The 24,580-nt window shown below is 35.1% G+C and overlaps 2 protein-coding genes across 3 annotated transcripts; both read left to right on the top strand.

The window, feature by feature from the left end:
* Nucleotides 1-1,177: 1,177 nt before the first annotated feature.
* Nucleotides 1,178-16,269, top strand: LOC129311244 (phosphatidylinositol 3-kinase, root isoform). Of its 2 annotated transcripts, none has more exons than XM_054953394.1 (18): nt 1,178-1,534; nt 2,097-2,193; nt 2,471-2,567; nt 3,377-3,535; nt 3,616-3,825; nt 4,056-4,234; nt 5,139-5,286; nt 10,600-10,695; nt 12,240-12,375; nt 12,466-12,587; nt 13,647-13,841; nt 14,021-14,191; nt 14,309-14,446; nt 14,525-14,679; nt 15,032-15,175; nt 15,276-15,423; nt 15,509-15,682; nt 15,924-16,269. In XM_054953394.1, the coding sequence occupies exons 1-17, from the start codon at nt 1,423-1,425 to the stop codon at nt 15,644-15,646; spliced, it is 2,445 nt and encodes an 814-aa protein (XP_054809369.1). In that variant the 5' UTR covers nt 1,178-1,422; the 3' UTR covers nt 15,647-15,682; nt 15,924-16,269. The 2 variants fall into 2 exon arrangements, with proteins under 2 accessions (XP_054809369.1, XP_054809368.1); XM_054953393.1 differs by having other exon boundaries at nt 15,816-16,269.
* A 2,967-nt stretch (nt 16,270-19,236) lies between these two features.
* On the top strand, nt 19,237-23,745 carry LOC129311182 (ADP-ribosylation factor 1). Its single transcript, XM_054953256.1, has 7 exons — nt 19,237-19,396; nt 20,004-20,173; nt 22,441-22,511; nt 22,688-22,807; nt 22,960-23,078; nt 23,165-23,246; nt 23,498-23,745. Exons 2-7 carry the CDS (start codon nt 20,026-20,028, stop codon nt 23,501-23,503), a joined length of 546 nt encoding a protein of 181 aa, XP_054809231.1. The 5' UTR covers nt 19,237-19,396; nt 20,004-20,025; the 3' UTR covers nt 23,504-23,745.
* Nucleotides 23,746-24,580: the final 835 nt, after the last annotated feature.

Below are 24,580 nucleotides of genomic sequence, written 5' to 3'. Positions count from 1 at the left end.
AACTTTTTATGGTCTCACATCGGCGCTGCTCCTGCAACTCCTCAATGTCGACGACAACCTAGATTTGCGTTCTTCTTTCTTTATCTTCCTCAATGTCGACGGCAACCCAGCTCCGGGTTCTTCCTTCGTGGCTAGTTTGTGTCTTTTTTTTTAAATGATATTACAGTTGGAGCTGATAATTCTGTCAGGCCGAACGTTCTGACAAAAGTTAGCATTAGTTTGACTATATAGATTTTAAAATGTAAGATATTATATGGGCCTATACAGCAAAGCCGGTAATTTAGACTCTATTCAACAAGCTTGATAGGCCAATTCAAAATAGCCAGAAAAAAATTAAAATCGTACTTAATTACATAATTTTTTTTAAATATATGATATTTTAAATTTAATTTAAACAAGTCTGAGCTGAATTGAATTTAATTTAAATAAACTCAACCTCTATGAATTATTAATTTAATTATGATGGTGTTTTATCATAATCTTGTTTGGGTTCACACTTTTCATAAGCATATCATTTTTTAAAATTGAAGTAAAATAGTATTTAGATATTATAATTATAAATATCAAATAAAAATATATCATCATTTTATTTTGTTGACATACCAAATAAATTTTTGTTTTTTATTCCCACTTCTTATCTCATTCTATTAAAAATCATTTCCCATGCCAAGTAGGGATAAATGAATATTTTAAAATTGTTATGAGATTATGTAATTTTTTATGGCGCCGTAGAAGAGAAGGTTTTCCCTTATATTTTTATAATTGAAACTCTGTAGAAAAACTGAATAAAATCCAAATTAAAATTGAGGGTAAAATATAAAATACTTGAAATACTTCTATGTTTTGTCTTAAAAGAAAAAATGACTTCTGCCAATTTTTTTCTACTATGATTTATTTTTTCTGAATGATAATTAATTTTTTTATACTTCAAATTATTGAATGATAATTAAAACAAAATTATTGATTGATAATTAATTTTTTACTTAAATTTTTTGAATGACAATTAAACAAAAATACTTAAAATTTGAATTTCTTTTACTATGATATACCGGCGGCGTAATCTTCAAAACATAATTATTGAATGATAATTGAATTTTTTGGATCATATTAAATGGAAATTAATTAAAATTTTGTTTTGTTTTTGTTTTTGTTTTTTTTTTTGTGACATAAAATTTTGTTGCCAAGATTTGTCACCTGACCGTCTTCGTTAGCTCGCCGCGCCCACCGATGCGTAGCCGTCCCGGCCGACTACAGCCGGAAAGATAAACAAACAGTCCTTGAGGAAGGTTATCTGTATCAGTTGATTTCTGTTACCTTGTGTCAAAGATGTTGTTTTGACGATCACGAAGTGTTTCTCAACTTTACCTATGATCATTTACACTTTCTAAACCCTAGAAGTTGGAGAAGAAGAAGGTAGTGCACATGACAGGCAACGAATTTCGCTTCTTCTTGTCTTGCGATATCAATCTTCCGGTAACCTTTCGGGTTGAGCGGCTTGAAGGCAGTCTGCCCCTTCGGAAGTCCTCGAATTCAGGTGAGTTTTCTCTTCCAACCTGTCTTGTCCGTACCTTTACCATGTTTGTCCCACGATAATTGAGTTTAGATTATTTCGATTTTTGGTTGTTTAACTTCGGACTCCAAATTGGAGGATTGGAAGAGTGTCTTTGATCACGAGCGTTGGACGATTGAATCGTAATGCCTGCACTCTTTTGCGTTTTAATATTTGAATGTTTGTGGATTGGAATTGATATTTTAGAACGACTAACTTTCTAGTTTGGAGGCACTAGTATTTGTGTATTCGTTTGGACGTATGTATGCACGAAAGTTCAGTTTGAGCTCGAACTGACATAATCCGTTCGCTGATGTGGTCGTACGGATTTTGGCAATATAAACATAGAGTTCGACATTATTTGAGCAATCAGTCTAAACTTGATGACTGTAACTGTAATGATATAATCGAATATCAAATATATGATCAGTATGGGAAAGTGTTTTTCTGTGATTATGCTTGAGTATGCATTATCCGCTTATGGCTATGTTCATTTTACCATGTAGAAATTTCTATTAAAATTTCTTATATAAAAAATTCTGTGCAGAGAATGTTGCCCCAGAAGAGGATAGGAGGCCTGAGTTATATGTTGAGTGTGCATTGTACATTGATGGCGCACAGTTTGGCCTTCCCACAAGAACAAGGTTTCTATGCAATTGAAGTTTGAAATATTTTGTGCCAATAGCTATTAATTTTGGGGACCTGAAGGACAGATGTTAGGTTGTAGGGGCATGTGTAGGGATCACACCATTGACATCAAATTCACCTCAATCATAATGGCTGCCATGTGAGCTATCAACTCACTGGCATGCTTTTCTTTCCTTGATAAAGAATGATTCTTATTTAACAGCCATATGACAGTTTTATGTTGACTTTATACTATTTTCATTGAACTTGATAAATTTCAATCATTTGGTGAAGGTTGGAATCTACAGGACCATCGTATTATTGGAATGAGCTCATCACATTGACAACTAAATACCGAGATTTAACTGTTCAGTCACAACTTGCTTTTACTGTAAGTTTCCAATTTCAATTTATATGTATACTTTGTCCATCTTCAAGCTATTATGCAGAATTTTTGGTTTTCTAACTATCTGGTAGCATTACTTCTATTGCATTTTTTGTGCCCCTCCTCAAACTGGGGCTAGAACTGGAATTTGGTTGAGTGTTTTCTTGCACCTCACAATAATAGCTGACTTCATTAGCTCTTACTGCTAATTGATGCAGGAGTTAAAATGAAGGATAGATTAGGGGGAGAAGGGGGAGAGATAACGTGTATGTGAGAGGGGGGTGAGAGAAGAATACTTTTGGGATTATGCTATGCCCTTCAACTTTTTTAAAAATGCAAAGGATGGATATAGGAAATGCTACAAGAATCATGGTATTATTGTGAATAAAATTTTGACACCTAATTCTCATACTTCATAGATCTATATTTGTCCTAAATCAAACCAAACTGTAATTGAGTAAAACCCTGAGAGCTTGCTTAAAAACCTTAAAAATTGCAAATCCTGGATAGTAGTTTCTAAGAGTGAAAAGTAAATTGCCAAAATCAAATAGAAATTCGGTCCCAGAAGAATTTGAAATTTCTTTTTCTTTTTAGTGATTATTTTGGGTTTCATTTCTATTATTACTGTTACCATCGTTTTTTTATAATAATGGTAATTTCTTGTACTTTTGTTTTTTGCTTCACCTACTGTCTGTTGTCCGAATTATTGCTTATTTTTCAAATAGTTAATCTGTAATATAATAAATCAAAATATGTTCAAAATTTACTTCAAATTTGTCAGGCATGAACTTTTGGTAATAATTTTGCATCAACAGGTTTGGGATGTTTCTCAAGGGACAGAAGAAGGGTTGATTGGAGGAGCCACAATTCTTCTCTTTAACAGCAAAAAACAACTTAAAACTGGGAAGCAAAAGCTTAGGCTTTGGGCAGGAAGAGAGGCAGATGGAACTTATCCTACTAGCACTCCTGGAAAGGTTTAAAATAAGCAGTTCTCAGTTAATTTATATGTGATGTTTCATTTTTTTTTCCCTATCTTTTCTCTTGTCGTTGTTAGGTCCCTAGGCACGAGCGTGGGGAGTTGGAACGTTTGGAAAAGCTGGAAAACAAGTATGAGCGAGGTCAGATAAACCCCATTGATTGGCTGGATCGCCTCACATTCAAAACTATGGAGAAAATTAAGGAATGTGAAAGCTTACAAAATGGAAGCTCTCATTTGTACTTGGTTGTGGATTTCTGTAGTTTTGAGCATCAAGTTGCTTTTCAGGTATCCATGTGTTTCATTTTCTTGAATTACATGCATTGGTGTACAGGTGTTTAAGTTATTTGCTCTAACATAGGCCTCCAAGTTACTCAGATATCCTACGCACTGGTACAGAGATATTGGTGTGACTAAGAAATACATCTAAGAAATACATCCTCCCAAAAAAAAAAAAAATCATGCTGGAAATTTTGATTCAGATTATTCCCTTGCAGTAACCCTGTGTTTGAATGTAGGAATCAGGTGCAAATTTTTTATTGCCATCCCCTATAGCTTCAACCAATGATATTGTTATTGTCTGGGACCCAGAAGTGGGAAAGATAAATCCCTCTGAGCACAAGCAATTAAAGTTGGCAAGGAGCTTGACTCGTGGTGTTATAGATAGAGATCTGAAGCCAAGCTCAATTGAGAGAAAGTATGCTTTAATTTGTATGTCTGATATAATTATGACAACTATAACCAAATATATTGCTTTTCTTCTTTAAATATGATTACTAACTCTAGGTTGATTTTTTAATGATTTTATCATGCGCAAATTATAACTTCATTCCTGTTGCGATGCCAATTCCTGTAATTGATGAGCATTGTTGTTAAGGGCCTCCAGATCTTCTGCTACATGAAATTTTCTAATCATGAAACAATATGGATTTGTTAATGACTTTGGAGATTCATAGTCAGACATTATTAGTCCATAGATCTGCATATTTTCTCATCTGGATGCAATGTTAATCAAATGAGGAAGAAAAATCAATTAAAGTGTTAATGGGGTTTCACTACCATATGTCTTTTGTGCCACATGTCTATCATAAATAAATGGTTTTGGAATTAACTAGGATTATTTTGTTGCTGAACATTATACTTTTAGTAAAATATGATCAAAATATGTTTTTGGAGTTTTATTCTTTCCCCAAAATCTTGAAGATGATCATTCTTTAAGGTAAAAAGAAATGGTGTCACATAACTGCAGCCAAAAGCCCATGGTCAGTATTGTTCAAAGTACTAAGAGTCATATTCTGTTAGATAATTGAACATTTATTTGCCTTTCAAAATGCCAGTGAAAGAAAAACACATGGGATGCTCATATCATATGTCTTTGTTGCAATGGAAAAATTGGGAAGGAAGTGATAGCATTGACGTAATTTGTGTAGCTTATATGTGTTGAACCTTTTTATTTATTTACATACATATTTGTTTTTCTCTTTTGGATGTAATTTGGGGAAAAAATCTTCCCTTTCTCGCTATTATATTTGTTCAATATTTCTGGCATATAACTGCATTGTCTGAATGTTTGCTTGCTCTTCTTTCTCCTCAATGCCAAGGTCCATACAAAGAATACTAAAATACCCTCCAACAAGAACATTGAGTGGAGATGAGAGGCAGCTCTTATGGAAATTCCGTTTCTCTCTGATGTCTGAAAAGAAGGCTCTCACGAAGTTCCTTCGTTGTGTTGAATGGAGTGATATCCAGGTCAGCTTAATAGAATCTTAGAAGTTAAGCAATCGACGTTATTTGGGTGAATTGTTTTACCAAGACAAGTTACAATAACTTGAATACGATGCATCCTGTGTCCACTTAAAGTTTTTCAATGGTAAAATATTCAATTGTAAATATGATGGGCACTCAAGGGTGTGAGGAACCCTTCCTTAAAAATTTGAGAGAACCCACCCATTTAAATACTCCATAAAGTAATTCATATTGCTCAATGTGGGACTAGGCATCCCACACTACTTTGATTTCCATCAATTGGACAACCTAGGAGAGTCAACATCCCAGTGGCTACATTTTGTGACACTTAGCTTTCTCACTAGTCAAAATCCTCTACCAGTTAGCCTTCCATCTTCAATATCTAGTTTCGATACCTATTGATAGGCAACCAAGTGGGATGGTGATAAGATTCTGAATAGAATTCAGACTTATTCAAGAAGGAAGAGGCAAAAGATAAATTAGGATTAATTTCATTTAATTTAGTATTTTATTTAGTTTTTAGATATTGCTTCAGATTTTATTTAGTTATTTAATTCTTTAGATTCAGTATGTTGTCTAGTTAGATTTTATTCAGTATTTTAGATTTTAGGGAATTTTATTTAGTTATCTAGTTTTCTAGATTTTATTCATTATCTTAAATAGTTCTCTGAATTTTATTTTAGATTGTATTCAGCATTATAAATATGACTAGCACCTTAGAAGCTAGCATATCATCAGATTAATAAAATAGTCTTTCAAACCCTTTGGAGATTCTCCCGAGCGTGGCTATTGAGATAAATATAGAACAAGATTCTTGTTTTATATTATCTTAATGGATTTATTCTTATTATTTCTTCCGATTATTCTGAGCTCCTATCAATTTGGTATCAAAGCCATGTTTACCACTCCTACGGGTCAAGAAACAAACCATTTGACAATTCATCCAATCATTCCCTAGAAAATCAAGACTCGATCATTTCAAATCTAGCTGCCATAGCCTCAAGACTTGAAACTCTTGATTTATTAAAAGAGAAAATAGAGGCACTTGAAGCCTCTACATTCAACAAAGGCAAAAATGCTCAAGAGGGCTTCCACAAGCATTATTATGAAGAAGAAAGTAAAGAAGAGCAAGAAAATCATAGATGTAGCAGATTTCATTGCATAAAAATTGAATTTTCAAAATTTAGTGGAGGTGATCCACGAGGTTGGTTCTTAAAGGTTGAAAAATACTTCAAATATTATGGCACACCTAAAGGAGATAAAGTAGACGTAACTTCATTGTCTCTGAAAGGTGACACCTTTGACTTGTTTGCTTGGATCAGCCATGAACAGATGCTTCATTATTGGGAGGAACTAGTGATAGCTTTTCAGGAGAATTTCGGGCCCCTTGAGTACCAAAACCTTGGCGAATTCCTGTGCAGCATCAAACAAGAAGGAAGCGTGCAGGAATACAGAGTAGAATTTGCTAAATGATCATTTTGAGTCAATAATTGGCCGGAGCATTGCCTACTCGGTGTTTTTTGCGGACTGAAGGATGACCCACGCGCAGATGCATGTATTCACAAACCTAGGAGTGTTTACCGCGCTATGAGTCTTGCACTAGAGTTTGAAGGAAAACTTTTCTCTCGTGGGTCCAAGCTAAACGTTCTACCGACCCACAATTGATATAATTCTTCCTTTACCTTTGCATGAGAATAGACGACTTAGGCCCAAAAAGCTTCGATAACATCTTCGAACTCGTACAGAAACCCAGCAACATCTTCTTCATTCAACCTTGCATCATCAAGCTTGGCTAGACCAGCTTCCATGGATGCTGAGCATCTACGGAGGAGGGAGAAGGGCCTTTGCTTTTGTTGTGGGAAACAATTTTGGCCCGGGCACCGATGTAAGGGTTCATTCTCCTTAATAGAGGTCATAGAAGAAGGCGAGGAGATTATTCCTCCACTTGAAGATGCTGCACTCGAAGAAATAGAACCACAGGGAGCTGAAATTTCATTAAATGCCATCCTAAGCAGTAACTTTGGGTCAGCAATGAAACTTAGTGGAAGATTGGGCTCTCGACAGGTGTTATTATTAGTGGCTAGTGGGTCCACATACAATTTTATCTTTGATGCATTAATCCAGGAACTTCATCTACCTACCCAGTCTATTTCTACTTTTGGAGTTCAAATAGATGACAGTATTATTGTGCGTTGCAACTGAATCTGCAAAAATGTGGAAGTAGAACTGATAGGTCTAACCATTAAGGAAGATTTTTTCCCCTTCACTCTAGGGGGTTGATCTAGTTTTTGGTATTAAGTGGCTAGCATCCCTTAACACAGTGCAAGCCAATTGGAATCAACTCTTTATGATTTTCTGGATAAATGGTAAGAGGTATAAGCTGCAAGGAGTCCCTAATACTACTAGAGGTGCTAACTTAACTCAATGCAACGAATTGAAGTTTCTGCTGACTCTAAACCTTTCCAATATTTCAACCCGGAACTTTAATTGCAGCATTCCCATTTGTTTTTGAAGAACCCACAAACTTGCCACCAGTTAGAAATCACTCACATACCATTACCCTATTAATCCTCCTAATTTACGACCGTATAGGTATTCTCATTATCAAAAAACCAATATTGAGAAGCAAGTTGAAGATGAAGAATTACTAAAAAAGGGGTTCATTCAACCCACTTCTAGCCCATTTGCCAACCTAGTCATGTTGGTCGTAAAGAAGGATGGTTCATGGTGTTTTTGTTTAGATTATCGAAAATTGAATAACATTACAATTCAGACAAATATCCAATTCCCAATATTGATGAGTTATTAGGTGAGCTACACAGGGCGATTTATTTCTCCAAATTAGATCTACGATCTGGATACCACCAAATTAGGATGTCACCTCGTGATATTTACAAAACAGCATTTCGAACTCACTCTGGGCACTATGAATTCACAGTATGCCATTCGGCTTAACTAATGCTCCAGCCACTTTTTAAGCAGTTATGAACGATTTATTTCGTCCCTATTTGTGAAAATTTGTATTGGTATTTTTTGATGATATTTTGATTACAGTTCCTCCTTCCAATAGCACCAAGATCACTTGCACACTGTCTTGCAAACATTACAGGAAAATATGTTCAGTGTCAATTTAAAAAAATGCTTTATAGGGAGGTTAAGAGTTCCCTTTTTAGGGCACCAAATTTCTGCACAAGGAGTGGAGGTTGAAGCTGAAAAGGTGGAGGCAGTACGTGAGTGGCCTATTCCAGAAAATGTAAAGGAGTTACATGGGTTATTAGGCCTTGTTGGATATTACTGATGTTTTGTGAAGAATTTTGGAATTATTGTGCGACCCCTTACTTAGTTGATTAAGAAGGATGCCTTCTTATGGTTTGAACCAGCTCAAAAGGCTTTTAATTGCCTGAAACTTGCATTGATGATGGCACCTGTTTTACACTTGCCCAATTTTGAAGATGAACTTACAATTGAATGCGATGCATCCATTGAAGGGATTGGAGCTATACCGTTGCAAAACAACCATCCCATTGCTTACTTCAGTAAAGGGTTTTCTTTCTCTAACTGCTTCAAGTCCACTTACGATTGTGAACTCCTTGTGTTAGTGCTTGCAGTACAAAAATGGCTCCATTACCTCCTCGGGAGGCATTTCTTTATTAGAACAGATCACGCCGGCCTTCAATATTTACTACAATGTATCACCACCAACACTTAACATAGGTTGATCATCAAGTTTTTACCATTTAATTTTACTATTATCTACAAAGCAGGAGTGGGATATAAGAGGGTTGATGCGTTGTCAAGATGACCGTAACATGCAGATTTTTTTCAACTGGCAGTACCCTTTGTGACCAAGCTACATGACCTCCCCTCTGCATTGGGCTTAGATCCATTCACTAATGAAATAATGCAGGATTTGCAAAACAATCCAACATCTCGTCCTAAATTCCATCTAGTTAATCAAAAAATTTTCTATGGTCATTGAGTAGTCATTCCTTATTCATCACTTGATTTTGTGTTGCATGTACGACCTCATTGAGTCTTAGATCACAGATGGACTCGTTATCATTTGCTTGAATTATTGGTGGAATGGCACGAGTGACCTGTGGAAAAAGCAAGCTGGGAGGACTATGACCTATTGCATGCTCAATTCCCTTCTTTTCAACTTGAGGACAAGTTGAGTTTTCAAGAGGGGGTAATGATAAGATTCTGGATAGAATTCAAACTTATTCAAGAAGGAAGAGGCAAAAGATAAATTCGGATTAATTTCATTTAATTTAGTATTTTATTTAGTATTTAGATATTTCTTCAGATTTTATTTATTTATTTAATTCTTTAGATTCAGTATTTTATCTAGTTAGATTTTATTCAGTATTTTAGATTTTAGGAAATTTTATTTAGTTATCTAGTTATTGAGATTTTATTCATTATCTTAAATAGTTATCTAAATTTTATTTTAGATTGTATTCAGCATTATAAATATGACTAGCAACTTAGAAGCTAGCATATCATCAGATTGATAAAACAGTTTTTCAAACCCTTTGGAGATTCTCCCGAGCGTGGCTATTGAGAGAAATACAGAATGAGATTCTTGTTCTATATCATCTTAATAAATTTATTCTTATTATTTCTTCTGATTATTCTAAGCTCCTATCAGATGGGAAATTATCGCAAAAAGCTAGCTATTGTCATTGGGGTAGGGAAACCAACCCATTCAAGTACCTTATTGAGTATGTCATTCTTCTCCATCTGGGTCTAGGCATCCTATACTGCCTTGGTTTTCATAAAAATATAGACGGATACTTGTGTAATTAGTAAAATAGAATGTCTACTACCATATTTCTTCATTAAGAACTGGAAGTATTGGGCACACTTCAACAAGAGTCAAATACTAATTCCAAGGATTTTGAGCAGGGAACCTTTTGCTTTTGGAGAATGTGAGAACTACTGATGTTTATATAGAGACATTTTTTCTGAAAGTGTATATGAGGATGACCAGGGTCTTTTACATGGAAACAGGAATTTGGGGTAATTCTGGGACTGGATCTGTTTGAGGCCTATCATGCTTTTTGTTTCCATTCAGATACTAACTGTTTCCCAGTTTCTCGTTATTGTACATATAGCTGCATTGTCATTATCTAAATTGGACTGAAAGTTTATCAACCAACAAATCACATGCTTTGAATTTCTATTTTTGTTGATTTGTGTTATTTCAATGGTTGACTTGTTATCTCTCTTTCTCCTTTTTCTTAATCTTTTTTTTTTCTATTTTTAAGAAGATAATGACAACATTATTAATTTATAATATTCATTTGACTGCAGGAAGCAAAACAAGCTGTGGAATTGATGGGAAAATGGGAAATGATTGATGTCTGTGATGCGCTTGAACTCTTATCTCCTGTTTTTGAAAGTGAAGAGGTAATTTGGACGTATATTTTAGTTCAGAGCTATGCCTGCTTTCCTAAATGTTGTTAATATAGCTGGCTTTTTGTCTCTCATGGTGTAATGGTAAATATTGAGGAGTACCATCTCAAACCTAGAGTTATTTCTTACTTAAGCTCTGGTTGGTATGTCCATAATACCTCATTTTAAATACTGTCGCAAATGATAAGCTGCCTTTTCTGTCTTTTCCTGGTGTAATGGTAAATTTTACAGGATACCATCACAAAATTTTTATGAATCCTTACATATGCTTCTGTTGTTATGCCCATATCATCTCTCCTTGATTCACCATGTTTTTAAATTTATTATTACTGATGATCAAAATTATGAACTATATATAAATATTATAGCTTTAGCTGGGTAGTCTGAATTTTGTGCACTGCGAGGATTGGGACTCTGGCAATTACATTAACAGTTATCTCAGGTTTTTTTACATTTAATATAATTTTAGAAAAAAATGTGCCACCAAAGCTTGTGACTCTGGCAGTTGGATTGACAGTAATCTGAGGTATGTTTTACATTTACATAGTGTTGTTTTTAAAAGTGTGCTACTAAGGGCATACTCTCTTCGGTTCTATTTATAGGGCAAAGAGAGAAGAATTTTTTTGATCCTTTTTATAAGTTACATGATTCACAAATTTTCATCACAAAGGCTTTCCTTCTAGGTGAAACATGTTGGAAGTAATTTATAAATAGAATTAGAGGAGTATCTCCAAAGTGACAGATTTTGGATATATTCGCTTGTCTGAGGTAGTTCACAGCCATAATTGACCTTTTGGACGACACAACTATTGAAGCAACTGGATTTTGCTCTGAAAAAAGTTGAATGTTTTCACTTGCTTGGGCTTCTAATGATAATCCATTTTATAGGGGCTTGTGGTCTCGTGCTACAGTGGACCTTTTGTTTTGTATCTGAATTAGTGATGATAACCATTCAAACTTCAAAGATGTTAAGCCTCTTTTCTAGAGCAGCTATGGGTGAAAAATGTTAGAAAGATTGATAGAATAGGACTTTGGATGCTACCCTCGAGTGTAGGAGATTTCTTAGTCTTTCATTTAAGAGATCAATTCATCCATGCTCTTGATCGTTGACATGATGGCAAAGCCTCGTTGAACAGTCGGGCAAGACTTTGATTCTTTCCACCCCTAATTTTTTATTCTTATACCAGTAAAATAGTTGTGTACTTTGTCCACATTTCAAGCCCAAGGAGGTTTCACATAAGAAATTCATGCCAAAACTTTCATGGGCCTTACTTCAACACTAACCCTTGACATATCTAAACTTCTGCTGTTTTATCCTTAAATACTAATTGAATACTTATCAGTTAAATATTAATTGAATACTTATCAGTGTAAGGATATGTTTATAATGCTGTCACCTAATCAAGTGGTTGTTCAACTTGAAATGCCAATGCATCCACTTCTTTTGGTGCTAGTATAGATGCATTACACCATATTTACAGCTTTTTGTTTTATTGGCCACAAGATATATCAGGCCTTACTCTACTTCTGCTTTGCAGGTCCGTGCATATGCAGTTAGTGTTCTTGAAAGAGCAGATAATGAAGAGCTTCAGTGTTACTTGCTTCAATTGGTTCAAGCTCTTCGATTTGAGCGCTCTGATAAATCTCGCCTTTGTCATTTCCTTGTCGGACGTGGTATGTGCATGAGGGTTTTAGAGTGAGATCAAGTGTTTCTTTCATTTTATACCCTCCTGTCTGAAGTGAGCCTTTTTTAAACGTCAACAGCATTACGCAATATTGAATTTGCCAGCTTTCTTCGCTGGTATGTAACTGCTGAACTCTATGATCCTGCATATGCCAAACGGTTTTATTGCACATATGAGATTCTGGAGGAGAATATGCTGAAGGTGTGAGCTTGTATGAATTATTAATATATTTGTATTTGCCATAATAATTTTCACTTAATTGCTTATTAATGTAGAGCTGTTTGATATCTTGTTCCCCTTTCCCTCTCTTCATTTGCAAGTTTGACATAATAGCAAAACCATTTCTGCGTCTTAACTGTTCTGATATCCTGTCACTGAATGCCTAGGATTATGTGAAATCTTCTGTTGTTTCAGTGTATCTAAACATTTTTCTTATTCCCTGAATAAGTGAATTTTCTTTGATAAAATGTTTTCAAAATGTAGAGCTTGGAGATGCCAGCAGATATGCTTTTACTTAAAGAAAAAGATTTTAGTAGGAAAACTGCCATAAAATCCCTCCTTGGGAGGGAAATTGTTTAGAGGGACCAAAACCAATTTAAGTATTAAATGCACACCGAGCCTATCACCTTGTAACAGAGTTACATGTTAGTCTTCAAAAATATCATGTAATTTACATGCTTGTGGTCTGAACATTCTGTTGTCCATGTTATTATTTTCTTGTAGACCATCACTTTCAGGATCATAGGTTGTATTTCCATGAAATTTGCACCTTTATGGTGTGCAAGGTAATAGGTTTGGTGTGCAAGGTCACAAACTTGACCTGCAAGGTGAAAGATGGTAGGCTTGGTGTGCAAGGTGGTAGGCTTGGTGTGCAAGGTACAAGGTGGTAGGCTTGAGGTGCAAGGTAGTAGGCCTGGTGTGCAAAGTGATAAACCTGTTATGCGTTTGGTCCTTAAATTGGTCTTGATTCCTCAAAACAATTTCCCTCCTAAGGAGGGATTTTATGGCAATTTTCCTAAGATTTTATTATGAAATCAGCATAAGGCTTCGCTTAAGTTGGCTAATTTAATTATACATCATGGTTTAATTTTTGCAAATATATATAGTTTTTTTTTTTTTGGTTGGGGGGTAAAGGAATCCAATTAAAACTTTTCTGGCAACATGTTGATCTTCTTAGTGATATTTTGAAGTTATTAAAGGTGATTAAAAATGATGGTCTGAGGTAGAATCAGTTTATTGATGACATTGTCTTTGAAATAGGCAGCTAATGGTGTGAATGGAGAGGAAGATGGGTTTAAATTGTGGCAGAGTTTGGTGCGTCAGACAGAATTAACTGCTCAATTGTGTTCAGTCTCAAGAGAAGTAAGGGGTACCCGTGGTAATACCCAAAAGAAGATTGAAAAGCTTAGACATGTACTTTCTGGGATTCTTAGTGAACTTACCTATTTCGAAGAGGTATGTCCTTACCATGATGCTCTTTATTGTTATAATTTTTTAAACATTTTTGTACTTCATTGAATGATACATCACCAGAAACATTATGTAATTGTAGTCTCTTGATTTATATCCATATTATTTCAAGAAAATTTTATTCAGTTTCTCAAACAAATATTGATGTGTTGTTTTGATTCTAGCCTATACGTTCACCCTTGGCACCAAATATCCTCATAACTGGGATTATACCATCAGAGTCATCAATATTTAAGAGCGCATTGCATCCATTGCGACTTACCTTTAGAACGGCAAATGGCGGTACTTGTAAAATCATATTTAAGAAGGGAGATGATATTCGGCAGGATCAGTTGGTAATCATTCAGATTCTTGCTTTTTCTGTGTGTCTAAGCATGCGCAGAAGCTTTATCGCATGTGTCTGGATATGAATGTTTAGAAAGAATTAGTTTAGTTTAACACATTTTTTCTAGGTTGTCCAAATGGTCTCACTCATGGACCGATTGCTAAAGTTAGAAAATCTTGATCTGCACTTAACGCCATACAAAGTGCTCGCAACTGGGCAAGATGAAGGCATGTTAGAATTCATTCCATCTCGTTCATTGGCACAGGTATGATCTGTTCTAAATTCTTGTATTTGCATGCTGTTGAATTCATTCCCAAACTAATATATAATCCTTGCATTCTAGATCCTGTCAGAGCATCGTAGTATTATCAGCTATTTGCAGAAGTTTCATCCTGATGACCAAGGTCCTTTTGGCATTACAGCTGCCTGTCTTGAAACATTTATTAAAAGCTGTGCTGGCTACTCTGTTATAACATATATACTTGGGATTGGAGACAGGTGATTGTTAATTTTAGTATTTTTCATCTAGAGTAGTTTACCTTAATCCTTTAAACACTCCAATCTTGTTTATCTCTGTGATGCGAACACTTCTCATTGGGTTTGACAAGGGTTTGAATTTACAATGAGGATTTACTGCTATTAAGGGTTCCGTTTGGTTCAATTACACATCCCTATTGCAATGCAATGCAATATCGATTACCATCAATGTATTTGGTATGGCTTTAGAAGGATATGGAAGGAATTTAAATATATATAAAAAATTGAAAAGACAAAAATATCCTTTGCAATTTACAAAAATATTTGTTTTCCCACTTGAAGTGAATTCTTAGGAGTTTATTCTGATTGATAGGCATTTAGACAACCTCCTCCTTAGAGATGATGGGCGTCTTTTCCATGTTGATTTTGGCTTCATTCTTGGGCGAGATCCTAAGCCATTTCCGCCACCGATGAAGCTTTGCAAGGAAATGGTTGAGGCTATGGGGGGAGCTGAGAGGTAAATTTCACATTAGGATTATTCATTTTAGATTCAAGGTGGTGATTGCATCATGTGTTTGGTGGCTTAAAATGTGTATCGTTGACGACTCTCCCTGCAGCCAATATTACACAAGGTTCAAGTCCTATTGTTGTGAAGCATACAACATCCTTCGCAAATCTAGCAACCTAATTTTGAACTTATTTTATTTAATGGCGGGTTCCAATATTCCTGACATTGCTTCTGATCCTGAAAAAGGAATTCTGAAGGTGAGTTTATTCTTGCTTAAACATCACTCAGTCAAAACATGTTCTTTGGTTTCTCACACTATTTAGAAATTCCGTTGCCATACAGCTTCAGGAGAAGTTTCGGTTAGACTTGGATGATGAAGCTAGCATACATTTCTTCCAGGATCTTATCAATGAGAGTGTTAGTGCCTTGTTTCCCCAGATGGTTGAGACCATTCATCGCTGGGCTCAGTATTGGCGCTAACCCCATTATTATTAGCTCGAATTTCAAACAGAACTGGTGAGCTTTATTGTCACTTTAGCTCTCTTCTTGAAAGATCAATACTGGGATAATATTGTTTTGCAACTGCGTGAAAGGTGACAAGGCTTTTTTTTTTTTTTTTTAATGGTTTACTTTTCTGGTGAATTTGCAGTGCCTGTGCGTTTCTTGTTTCTTGTTTCTCCTTTAAGTCTCACCTCAACAAATTCAAGTGTGGGGACTTCTGCCCTCATCTTCCTCACACTTGCTCCCTTGTTTGCAGCTTCAGATGTCCGGAGGCTTCTGAATTCTGTATATATTCTTGGAACTTCATCATCTGGAAGGCAGTGAGTTTGTCTGCTACTGTATATAATATATAGTTTCTTTTATTCTCCTGGCTAAATTTATATCAACACGCCAGCTTAACTTAATTTCTGTGTCTTCTTCTAACTTATGGCCGCTTAGGTTGAATAGAATTTCTCGTGTCTAGATTACGTTGTCAATTATAATCTCGTACTTCATGAACTCTTTTTTGAAGTAGGGTTAATTTTCGCCTACCTTTTGTAGGATTCTCAGATTATTCTTGCAATTATGTTGGTGATAATCGAGTTGAAGTTTTTAAATTAAAATCGCTGACTCCGACTGTATATTTCTGAACTCGTCTACGTCCTTCCACCTTAATACTGTTTTTATTCAATGTGAAGAAGTTAAAAATGGTAATAAGAAAAGATTGTAATCTTTATTTCAAATATTTGAGTATCAATAATATTGAAAAACTCAGCGTGCCTAAAGAATGTGCCTGTGCAAGAAAAATTGATGGGTTAGATAACATTTATATGGATCTTAAGCTCTAGTTGTGCCGATGGGTGCTCACTGGAGAGAAGCCCTGTAAGCTGTTGAATGCATTGTCTGAAGGCTCTCTCTTCTGTAATGCTCTCATTGAATAATCTAATAGCAGGAACATATCCATTCGTTGATGCAACTAGTCGTTGACTTTTTTCCCCCCTTCCCTACTCTCAAGTCCGGTTACGAAAACAGCACTTATCCCAGACCAGTTGAAAAGAGCAAGAGTTGCTCACTCTTCCATCTGAAGTAGCCGTAGATGCAGCAATTCCCCTTGTGAAGATCTTTGGGCATCTCTCTCTTGGGTAGCCTTAGTTAAGTACGGATGGTAGGATGTTGGGAATAGCCTTTAAAGAGCGCATTCTTCCTCTCGGGAAAGTCTTGGCTGATTGACGCAATCTGCTCGTAAATAACCAAGTAATGGAATCACATGGCGGAGAGATCTTCTCAATTGTGGGTTCGATTAAATTTAATAAATCAGATTAAATAGTTATTAAAAAGTTTAAATAAATCTGAATTGTTAAAATTTAATTTAAACCATTTAAAATTGTAGTGAAAATGTAGTGGGAATAAACTAAATTCGGCCTCACAATATGGCTAATCAACCACCAAGTAAACCATCTTACTCCTTTTATCTAAAAATATATAGTATTTTTAATCTTTTGATATGTAATCATTTTTTTTTCAAAAGTATCCTTATTAATGATAACTTTAATTTATTGTAAGGTATTTAATAGGGGTAAATATGTAAAGATTGGGTTAGTTGAAAAGTAAGTAACTATTTTATTAAGGGTGAAATTTGATTAAAAATATCTTATATTTTTTAACAGAGGAAGTAATTCTTTGCCTTGCTGCAGTGATTCTTCAATCATATGCGTGGATTTAAGTCTGCAAGGAATGGGTGAGCGAAATTTGTTTGGAAGACGTAGCGTAATGTTGAGTTGTGACAAAAACGCTAATATATGTTTTTAAAATTATTCAGATACGAGATAGTTTTCATTCTCAGCATGCAATTTTTTTTATTAACAATATTTCATTTTTTTTTTGGAATGGAAAAGTAAAAGAAAAAAAAGAAAAAGGATTAAGGTTGCGCGAGGGGCAAAAAACATCGAGGCTATGTTAGATCAACATTAATTTAAAAGAATCTATAGAAGTTAAGTTGGTTTGACATTCATTTCAATTTTTTTTATGAAGGTCAATGTATGATAAATTTTTTAATTAGTGGCATCATTTATAAATTATGGGCGATACAATCAACTTTTCAGATCCTGTACAGCATATTAAAAATGGGTTTAGTTTATATTAAAAATATGAATTTTCACAAGATATAATTTTTTGGGCAGGAGGATATGGTTAATTAATAGATGGTTTATACTCCTACACATGGTTTCGCAGGATCATTAATAGATGTCGGCACATTTGTGTTTAAAAAAAATCTGGGAGTTAGTAAGTTGAATAGATGATTCAATGTGATGGGGAAAAAAAGGCTTCACGTCATGGTACTAGTAAAATTTGGCTCCTATACCAAATTTTGTTTGGATTATAATCTAATTTGATTGCAAAAATATATAGTTGTTTATTTTCAACCAAAATAAAAAAATAGTCCCTAATGAACAGTGGAAAGAAGTTTTTTTTTTTGGGAAAACATAACTTTGGTCTTTATATTTTACTCAAATTTTGCTATAAGTTCCTGTATTTTTTTCTTAGTGTTCTAAGTCTTTATATATATTTTTTTAATTTTCTAAGTGCCTATAACACTGCTTGTGGAAAGGTCTAAAATATTGAAAAATAAAAGTATAAAAATTTATAATAAAACTTGAATAAATTGCATTGAAAATTTTAAATATCTTTCATGTCATACTATATATATATATTTAAAGCAATGCATTAATTTATTCATGGACAGCAATGTCTGAAGTTAACCAGATTCATTTCTTTTTAAAGCGTGTTTGCCACGAAAAAGAGGAAGGTGTCTGTTTATTCGGTGAAATCTGGCAAGCAATGCAAATGTACAGCTATCATGAGCAAATCTTAACACACATCAAGATGCTTCCTTGCATACAGGAAGAAGAAAGACCCATCTTCTTATGGAATTAACATATCGATTTATTTGAACGGGTAAGAGCTGCAAAGTCGATTTTGACAGTTCCAGAAATCAGAGAGTTAACATCTCTTTGTGAATACATGATAGCTATCAGGGTCCTTACAAGTTCTCCTTGTTTAATTTTTAAAGTTTTCTTAGATCATGGTTAACACATGACGTTTTGTCAAGTGTTTCTTTTTTCTTTTTCTTTTTTACTATTTTTTTTCTCATTTAAACCTTTATTTTGCATCTACATTTTTTGGATGAACTTCTGATTGATTCTTTAATTAAAAAAATTAGTTTTTTTGATAATCTAATTAATTTAATTTTTAATTTAAAGATGCGGTTAAAAATACTGTCCATAGTTTAATTTATTATACAATATTACATACATAAACAGTTACGCAATATAAACTCTTATATATTTTGGTCTTATTCTTTCTTTTTGTCTGAATTTGATCCTATGTTATTAATTAGGGTGTATATAGCATGTTTAGATTAATTTAAAATGAATGTAAAAAAATATGTCAGCCATTCATAATTTCATAAACTCGAATTGAAATTTACACATTGAAAAATCTTGCTATAAAATAAGTATTGGTGTCAGATTACATGAAGGGTTGTTGCATTTGGAAGCTTCTGATCAATTCCGCTTTCCGATCGAGGGTAATTCCGTAGTTTTACTAGATTTTATGGACAATTCACTTCCTTTGTTATAAAATCCCCTCGCATTCGCATTGCTCCAAAGCGTGGTTCAGCCCTCGCGTGTCTCTCTCGCTTTCTGCGATTCGATTTATTTTACTAGATCCTTCAGCCGCACATCTCTCTAGGTAAATTTTAAATGGAAGATCATTCATTCCTTCTGTTTCGTCAGTCCCCTCAATCTTTTTGAATATCGTTTTTGAAGTTTCTATTTTTTTTCCTTTGGATTATTGCATTCCAGAAGTGTTTCTAGCGTGTATCGTTTAGGGGATAAGAGTTTTAAGCTCATTTTCCGATTGAATGAAGTTTCTAGTGAGGGTTGGTTTTATTGGTATTTTGACTATTTGGTTTTTTTTTTTTTATTGTTCTCTAACTGTGTTGATCTGATGATTTCGGGAACGTTGATAGTTTGTTTTCGCGATATTGTAATGAATCCGGCAGGATATGTTTAAAATGCCTTGTTCAAATCGTAATTTTGATCTGTGCGATCCATTTCCGTTGCCTTCAAAAGACTATGCGATGCGAATTTCGAATCATTTTGTATGACGCTGTGGTCTCATTATCATGAGATCTGGCCAAATTCAGTGGCATTAACTTTATTCTCCTTTAAGATTCGGCTTGGTTAGATTCCCTGATTAAGACAGACTTTTCTGTGGTAAAATAAAATTTTAACACTTGGAAATTTGCTCCTAAAATATTGTAGCGGGTTGATGTTTTATGCATGGGTATATGCAGGGGTCCGTTGTTTGAAGGAGAAATGGGACTGACATTCACGAAGCTTTTCAGTCGGCTCTTTGCCAAAAAGGAGATGCGAATTCTCATGGTGGGTCTTGATGCTGCTGGTAAGACCACCATCTTGTATAAGCTCAAGCTTGGAGAGATCGTAACTACAATTCCTACCATTGGTAAGTTTCCGAACTATACTTTCTGTTGATGCTTTATTATTACAGCTGTGTGCTTTTAATTTGGACAACTTTGTCCATTCGACTTTTTTCTGGGGGAGAAACTTTAGAAGAGCGGGGGAGGGGGATGGGGTTGGTTAAATCCCCATTTGGGCCGGTTTGAATTCCTACCCAAAAGTGCAACAGATGCATTCAATTCTTCCCCTTTTATATTTGCTTGAAACTTGTTAGTCCTTAATTGTGATCCTAAATCTTGGAATAACTATAATTTAATAGTAACTATTTACTTTGTACTTTTCACTATTGTTCTTTTATAGTATTCTATAGGTCTATCTTGATCAAATAAGACTTGGGATAACTGATTTCTGTTGTTGATATGTTGATAAGCTTTCTTGAAATCACAATGTATTACAAATTGCCAGTTAGCAGCAGATCAAGAGCCATGAACAAACCTTGAAAATTGCGGCTGCTAAAACTCTAGATGATCTGGCCTTTTAGATGTCAGACATGCCACCTAATATTGGATTGTTGAGATGAGATCCAGCATGCAACTTGTCGCCTTTAATTTACTAAATACTCTTGATTAATATCATATTCATTGTGAATTTCCTGGTAAATTTTGGGCAGATCGTTCACTTGAAATTTTAAGTGTTCAATTTTGTATCAGCATGATATACTTATATATATCTATGTAGAAGTTTAACGATGAGTTGTCTAATTGCCAACCTGATACTTGATCATTGAATATATGGCTGGTATGTTTTATCAAGGTAGTCTAATACAAAAGGTACACTTAAGGTGCTAGATTATAAGTACAACAGCTTGAGGTTAGAGGCTCCAGAGGAAAAAGAAGAAGTCTGGATTGAGGAAAAGAAGTATAGAAGCCAAAGTAAAGAAGTTTGTGTCCAAGAAAGTATGAAGTTTTTAACCGCCCTAATCCATAACTACATATAACAGCTCGTTTAATGTAAATGCTATTTAAAAGCTACCCCCAAAGGCTGATTCTTCACACTTCCTCTTGTGCCTCCTAGAGTACGTGTGAATGACAGGAGGAACTCTATCAATAACAAAGAGGCTAAGTAAATATTTTAAAGTGAGAATAACCACTTTACCCTATTACTTATGAAGTTTTGGTCTAGGTTAAGGGTTTTATGGTTTTCCCTGCCCTTAAAATAGTTGTATTGTTTTCAGAAAACTTGTGGGTGGACCTTTAGGGATAAAAACAATTTATGCCTGCAACAGGCCTTTGGCAAGTTGCATAGACCATAGAAGTGCTAAAGTTGCTGCCAGTTACCCAGGTTGAAGGCACTTTACCTTGACTTTATGAGAGGCTTTTAGGCCTTTTAGCATCTTGCCTCAGTGCTGCCTCTGACAACAGTAGTTGTATTACCTTTTCTTGATCCTTACGTTGAGATATGAACACATAATCTTGTTGATTTCTGGTACAGTCTACAGTGCAATTCTTGTGCAGTCTAGATCCTCACATGGAAGACAGGAGCATTTCTAGCCCCTTAAAAAGGGAAGTAAAAGTACAAGCATATGATTTCCTGATTACTCTTTATTTTTGGTTTCATTCCCCCTCAGAAAGGTGTGTGGGCATACATAATTTTATTCAAGAGTTATCTTTGAGTGAAAGTAATAAATTTTGCTTGATTGATTGTTATGGATGTGTAAATATTTGCTAGCGGGCATTACACTTAAAGCCACTTCCATATACATGGGCATACATAATTTGATAACTTTTGGTGGTCAATTCTGAGCTTCGTTTTCGCTTTTGAGAGTTGATGAGGTATTTATTGTGGCTGGTCACCCAGACTGAATTTTTTTCTTCCTTGATCTACTGTAGTGATTCTGATATTATTCTCTTGATTCCTATGCATGTGAAGTTTTTGTTTGATATCCTATTTGTCAGTCTGAACATTTGTGATGCATGTGTTTTTTTTCCCTTTTGACTAAATAAATACCCCCTCCGGTCTGAAATATAGGCAGTTTTTTTAGAAAAATTCATGTACCAATAAAGCCCTCATTCTCATAATATATATATATATATTTACCTTTAGTCCCAATTACTAATGCACTTTATGATAAGTGAGGGATAACTTTACACAAGGATCTAGGCTAATAGATACAAGAGGTAAAATTGGGAGAAATTTTTTACATATGCTAGGTTGCTTATAATTTGAACCAAAATTAGTTGAGGGAAAATGCTTATATTTTGGACCAGAGGGAGTACCTGTGCTTTTATGGGCTTTTCTGACACTCTTTTTCAGGGTTTAATGTGGAGACTGTTGAATACAAGAATATTAGCTTCACTGTTTGGGATGTTGGTGGTCAGGATAAGGTGTCAATTTTGATCCCTCTTCATTCTTTTATATTGCTAGGCGTACATAATTCGTAGTGTAGGCCACTTCTATCTCACTGCCAAACGATGTTTTGATACACCTTTTGTTGTTTTTAGATATTCTTGTCTTGGAGGCTGATGTCTGGATATTTATTTTTTCATTTAATGTTTTGCAGATTCGCCCCTTGTGGAGGCATTACTTCCAGAATACACAGGGCCTTATATTTGTCGTGGACAGCAATGACAGGGACAGAGTTGTTGAAGCAAGAGATGAGTTGCACAGAATGTTGAATGAGGTACCTCTGTCAGCATTTATCTTTATCTAATGTGATGCGATTCCATATTGTTAATGCATTAGTCTAGCAATTGATGTTAGCTTGCTCTGAGTGGTTCTCTTTTGATTACGAGGGACGTTGAAAATGTTTCATTTTCTTTAATTATCTTTCAGGATGAACTCAGAGATGCAGTATTACTTGTATTTGCCAACAAACAAGATCTTCCCAATGCAATGAATGCTGCTGAGATCACTGATAAGCTGGGCCTCCACTCTCTCAGGCAGAGACACTGGTAAATAATTCGATAACCTTCTTGTCATTTAGCATTGATAGGATTAGCGATCCTGATGAGGTCTGATGGTTTTGTGGCCTTTCCAGGTATATCCAGAGCACCTGTGCAACTTCTGGGGAAGGCCTTTATGAGGGTTTGGATTGGCTTTCCAACAATATTGCCACCAAGGTAGCTATTGGTTCTGCTCTTTGCTGTATTGCTTAAAAACGGTGCTTAATGATGGATGGAGGTTTTGGATATTTCGTTAGTTTTGAATGATGGCAAAATTCCTGATATATGCCTCTTAGGCTCTTAGCTTGCACGTGTTCTTCATCTTGATTTGTTTTAACAGGCTTTTTAAGAATTCAATAACATTTAAGTTACGCTCTTTTGCTAAAATGCTAGGAGGCGATTCTTACCTGCTTTTTCCATCATTTCAGGCTTGATGCTCTTTCGGAGTCATGTGGGAGTAATTCTGGATGCAGGGGTGAATATTATCTAGGTTTTTATTTTTCTTGTTCTATTAAAAAAAAAAAAAGGGAATCATTGAGAGATAAATTTGGTTGTGTTTATCTTCTGCTGTGTAGTAGGACTCGAGCTATAGTAGAAATGTTTTGATGGGGATATGTAAGACCAGAGCTTTATACTGGTGTTTGGCTGCAATGTTTATAACTGTCATGGAAACTAATTCAATGCGCCATCCTTTTTTCTCTGAAAACTCTATTTGGGCTGCTGCTGCTGCAATTACTAGAAGGCGCACAGTAAATCTTAAACACGTGTCCCACGTATATGTTAGTCTCTATTTGGTGCATTGGAGTTTTGGGCCTGCAGAAAAGGGGAAAGGAGAAGGAAGGACGAATGACTTGTGGTTTGGTAAGCTGCACTGCTGCTTTCCCTTAGGAAGGTCAGATTGTATCACGATGATGGAATTGGTTTCATCTTTGTAACTTTAGGATCTTTTTGGGATGGCATTTTTTTTGACCAAATGCCGTCTAGCTTTTCCCAAATTTCTGGCACCAAGCTCAACTTGACCCAACCCTTTCAAATGTTACTCACTTTCTGCCGTTTGCCTTTCTTCCCCAAGGGGCCTCCACTTTGAACGGTATTGGGTTTAAGGGGAGATATACAAGTGAACAATATTCATAAACCCAATTTTAGGTTGAGATGTGGCATTAGATTTGTATCCTATGGGAGTGTTGAGTCTAGCTGTGTTCTCTTTCGAGATGTTCTCTGGGTCTAACAAGTGATATTAGAATAAGTCCTTGTAAGAGACTTAGTGAGAAAACAATGAAAAAATTTGGCATGATGGTATCTTCATAGTGTGGGCATATGTGGAAGCATGTTTTAGTTGGCTTCACTTTGTAGGAGAAAGAAGTCCTAGATAGAATGGAATTAGGTTGGATAATAAATGGTATATAAGTGGAAAGACTCGTTAAGGTTTTTGATTAAAATATGAAGTGATACTATAAATGTGCTATGTTGGACTTGGGCAGTCCGCTTGTATTCTCCTTTCAAAGATAACT

The sequence above is a fragment of the Prosopis cineraria genome, unplaced genomic scaffold (assembly GCF_029017545.1).
Source record: "Prosopis cineraria cultivar Desert tree isolate PC_DT_omini unplaced genomic scaffold, ASM2901754v1 PC5, whole genome shotgun sequence".
Classification (NCBI taxonomy): domain Eukaryota; kingdom Viridiplantae; phylum Streptophyta; class Magnoliopsida; order Fabales; family Fabaceae; genus Prosopis; species Prosopis cineraria.
This window is presented reverse-complemented; position numbering and strand designations above follow the sequence as displayed.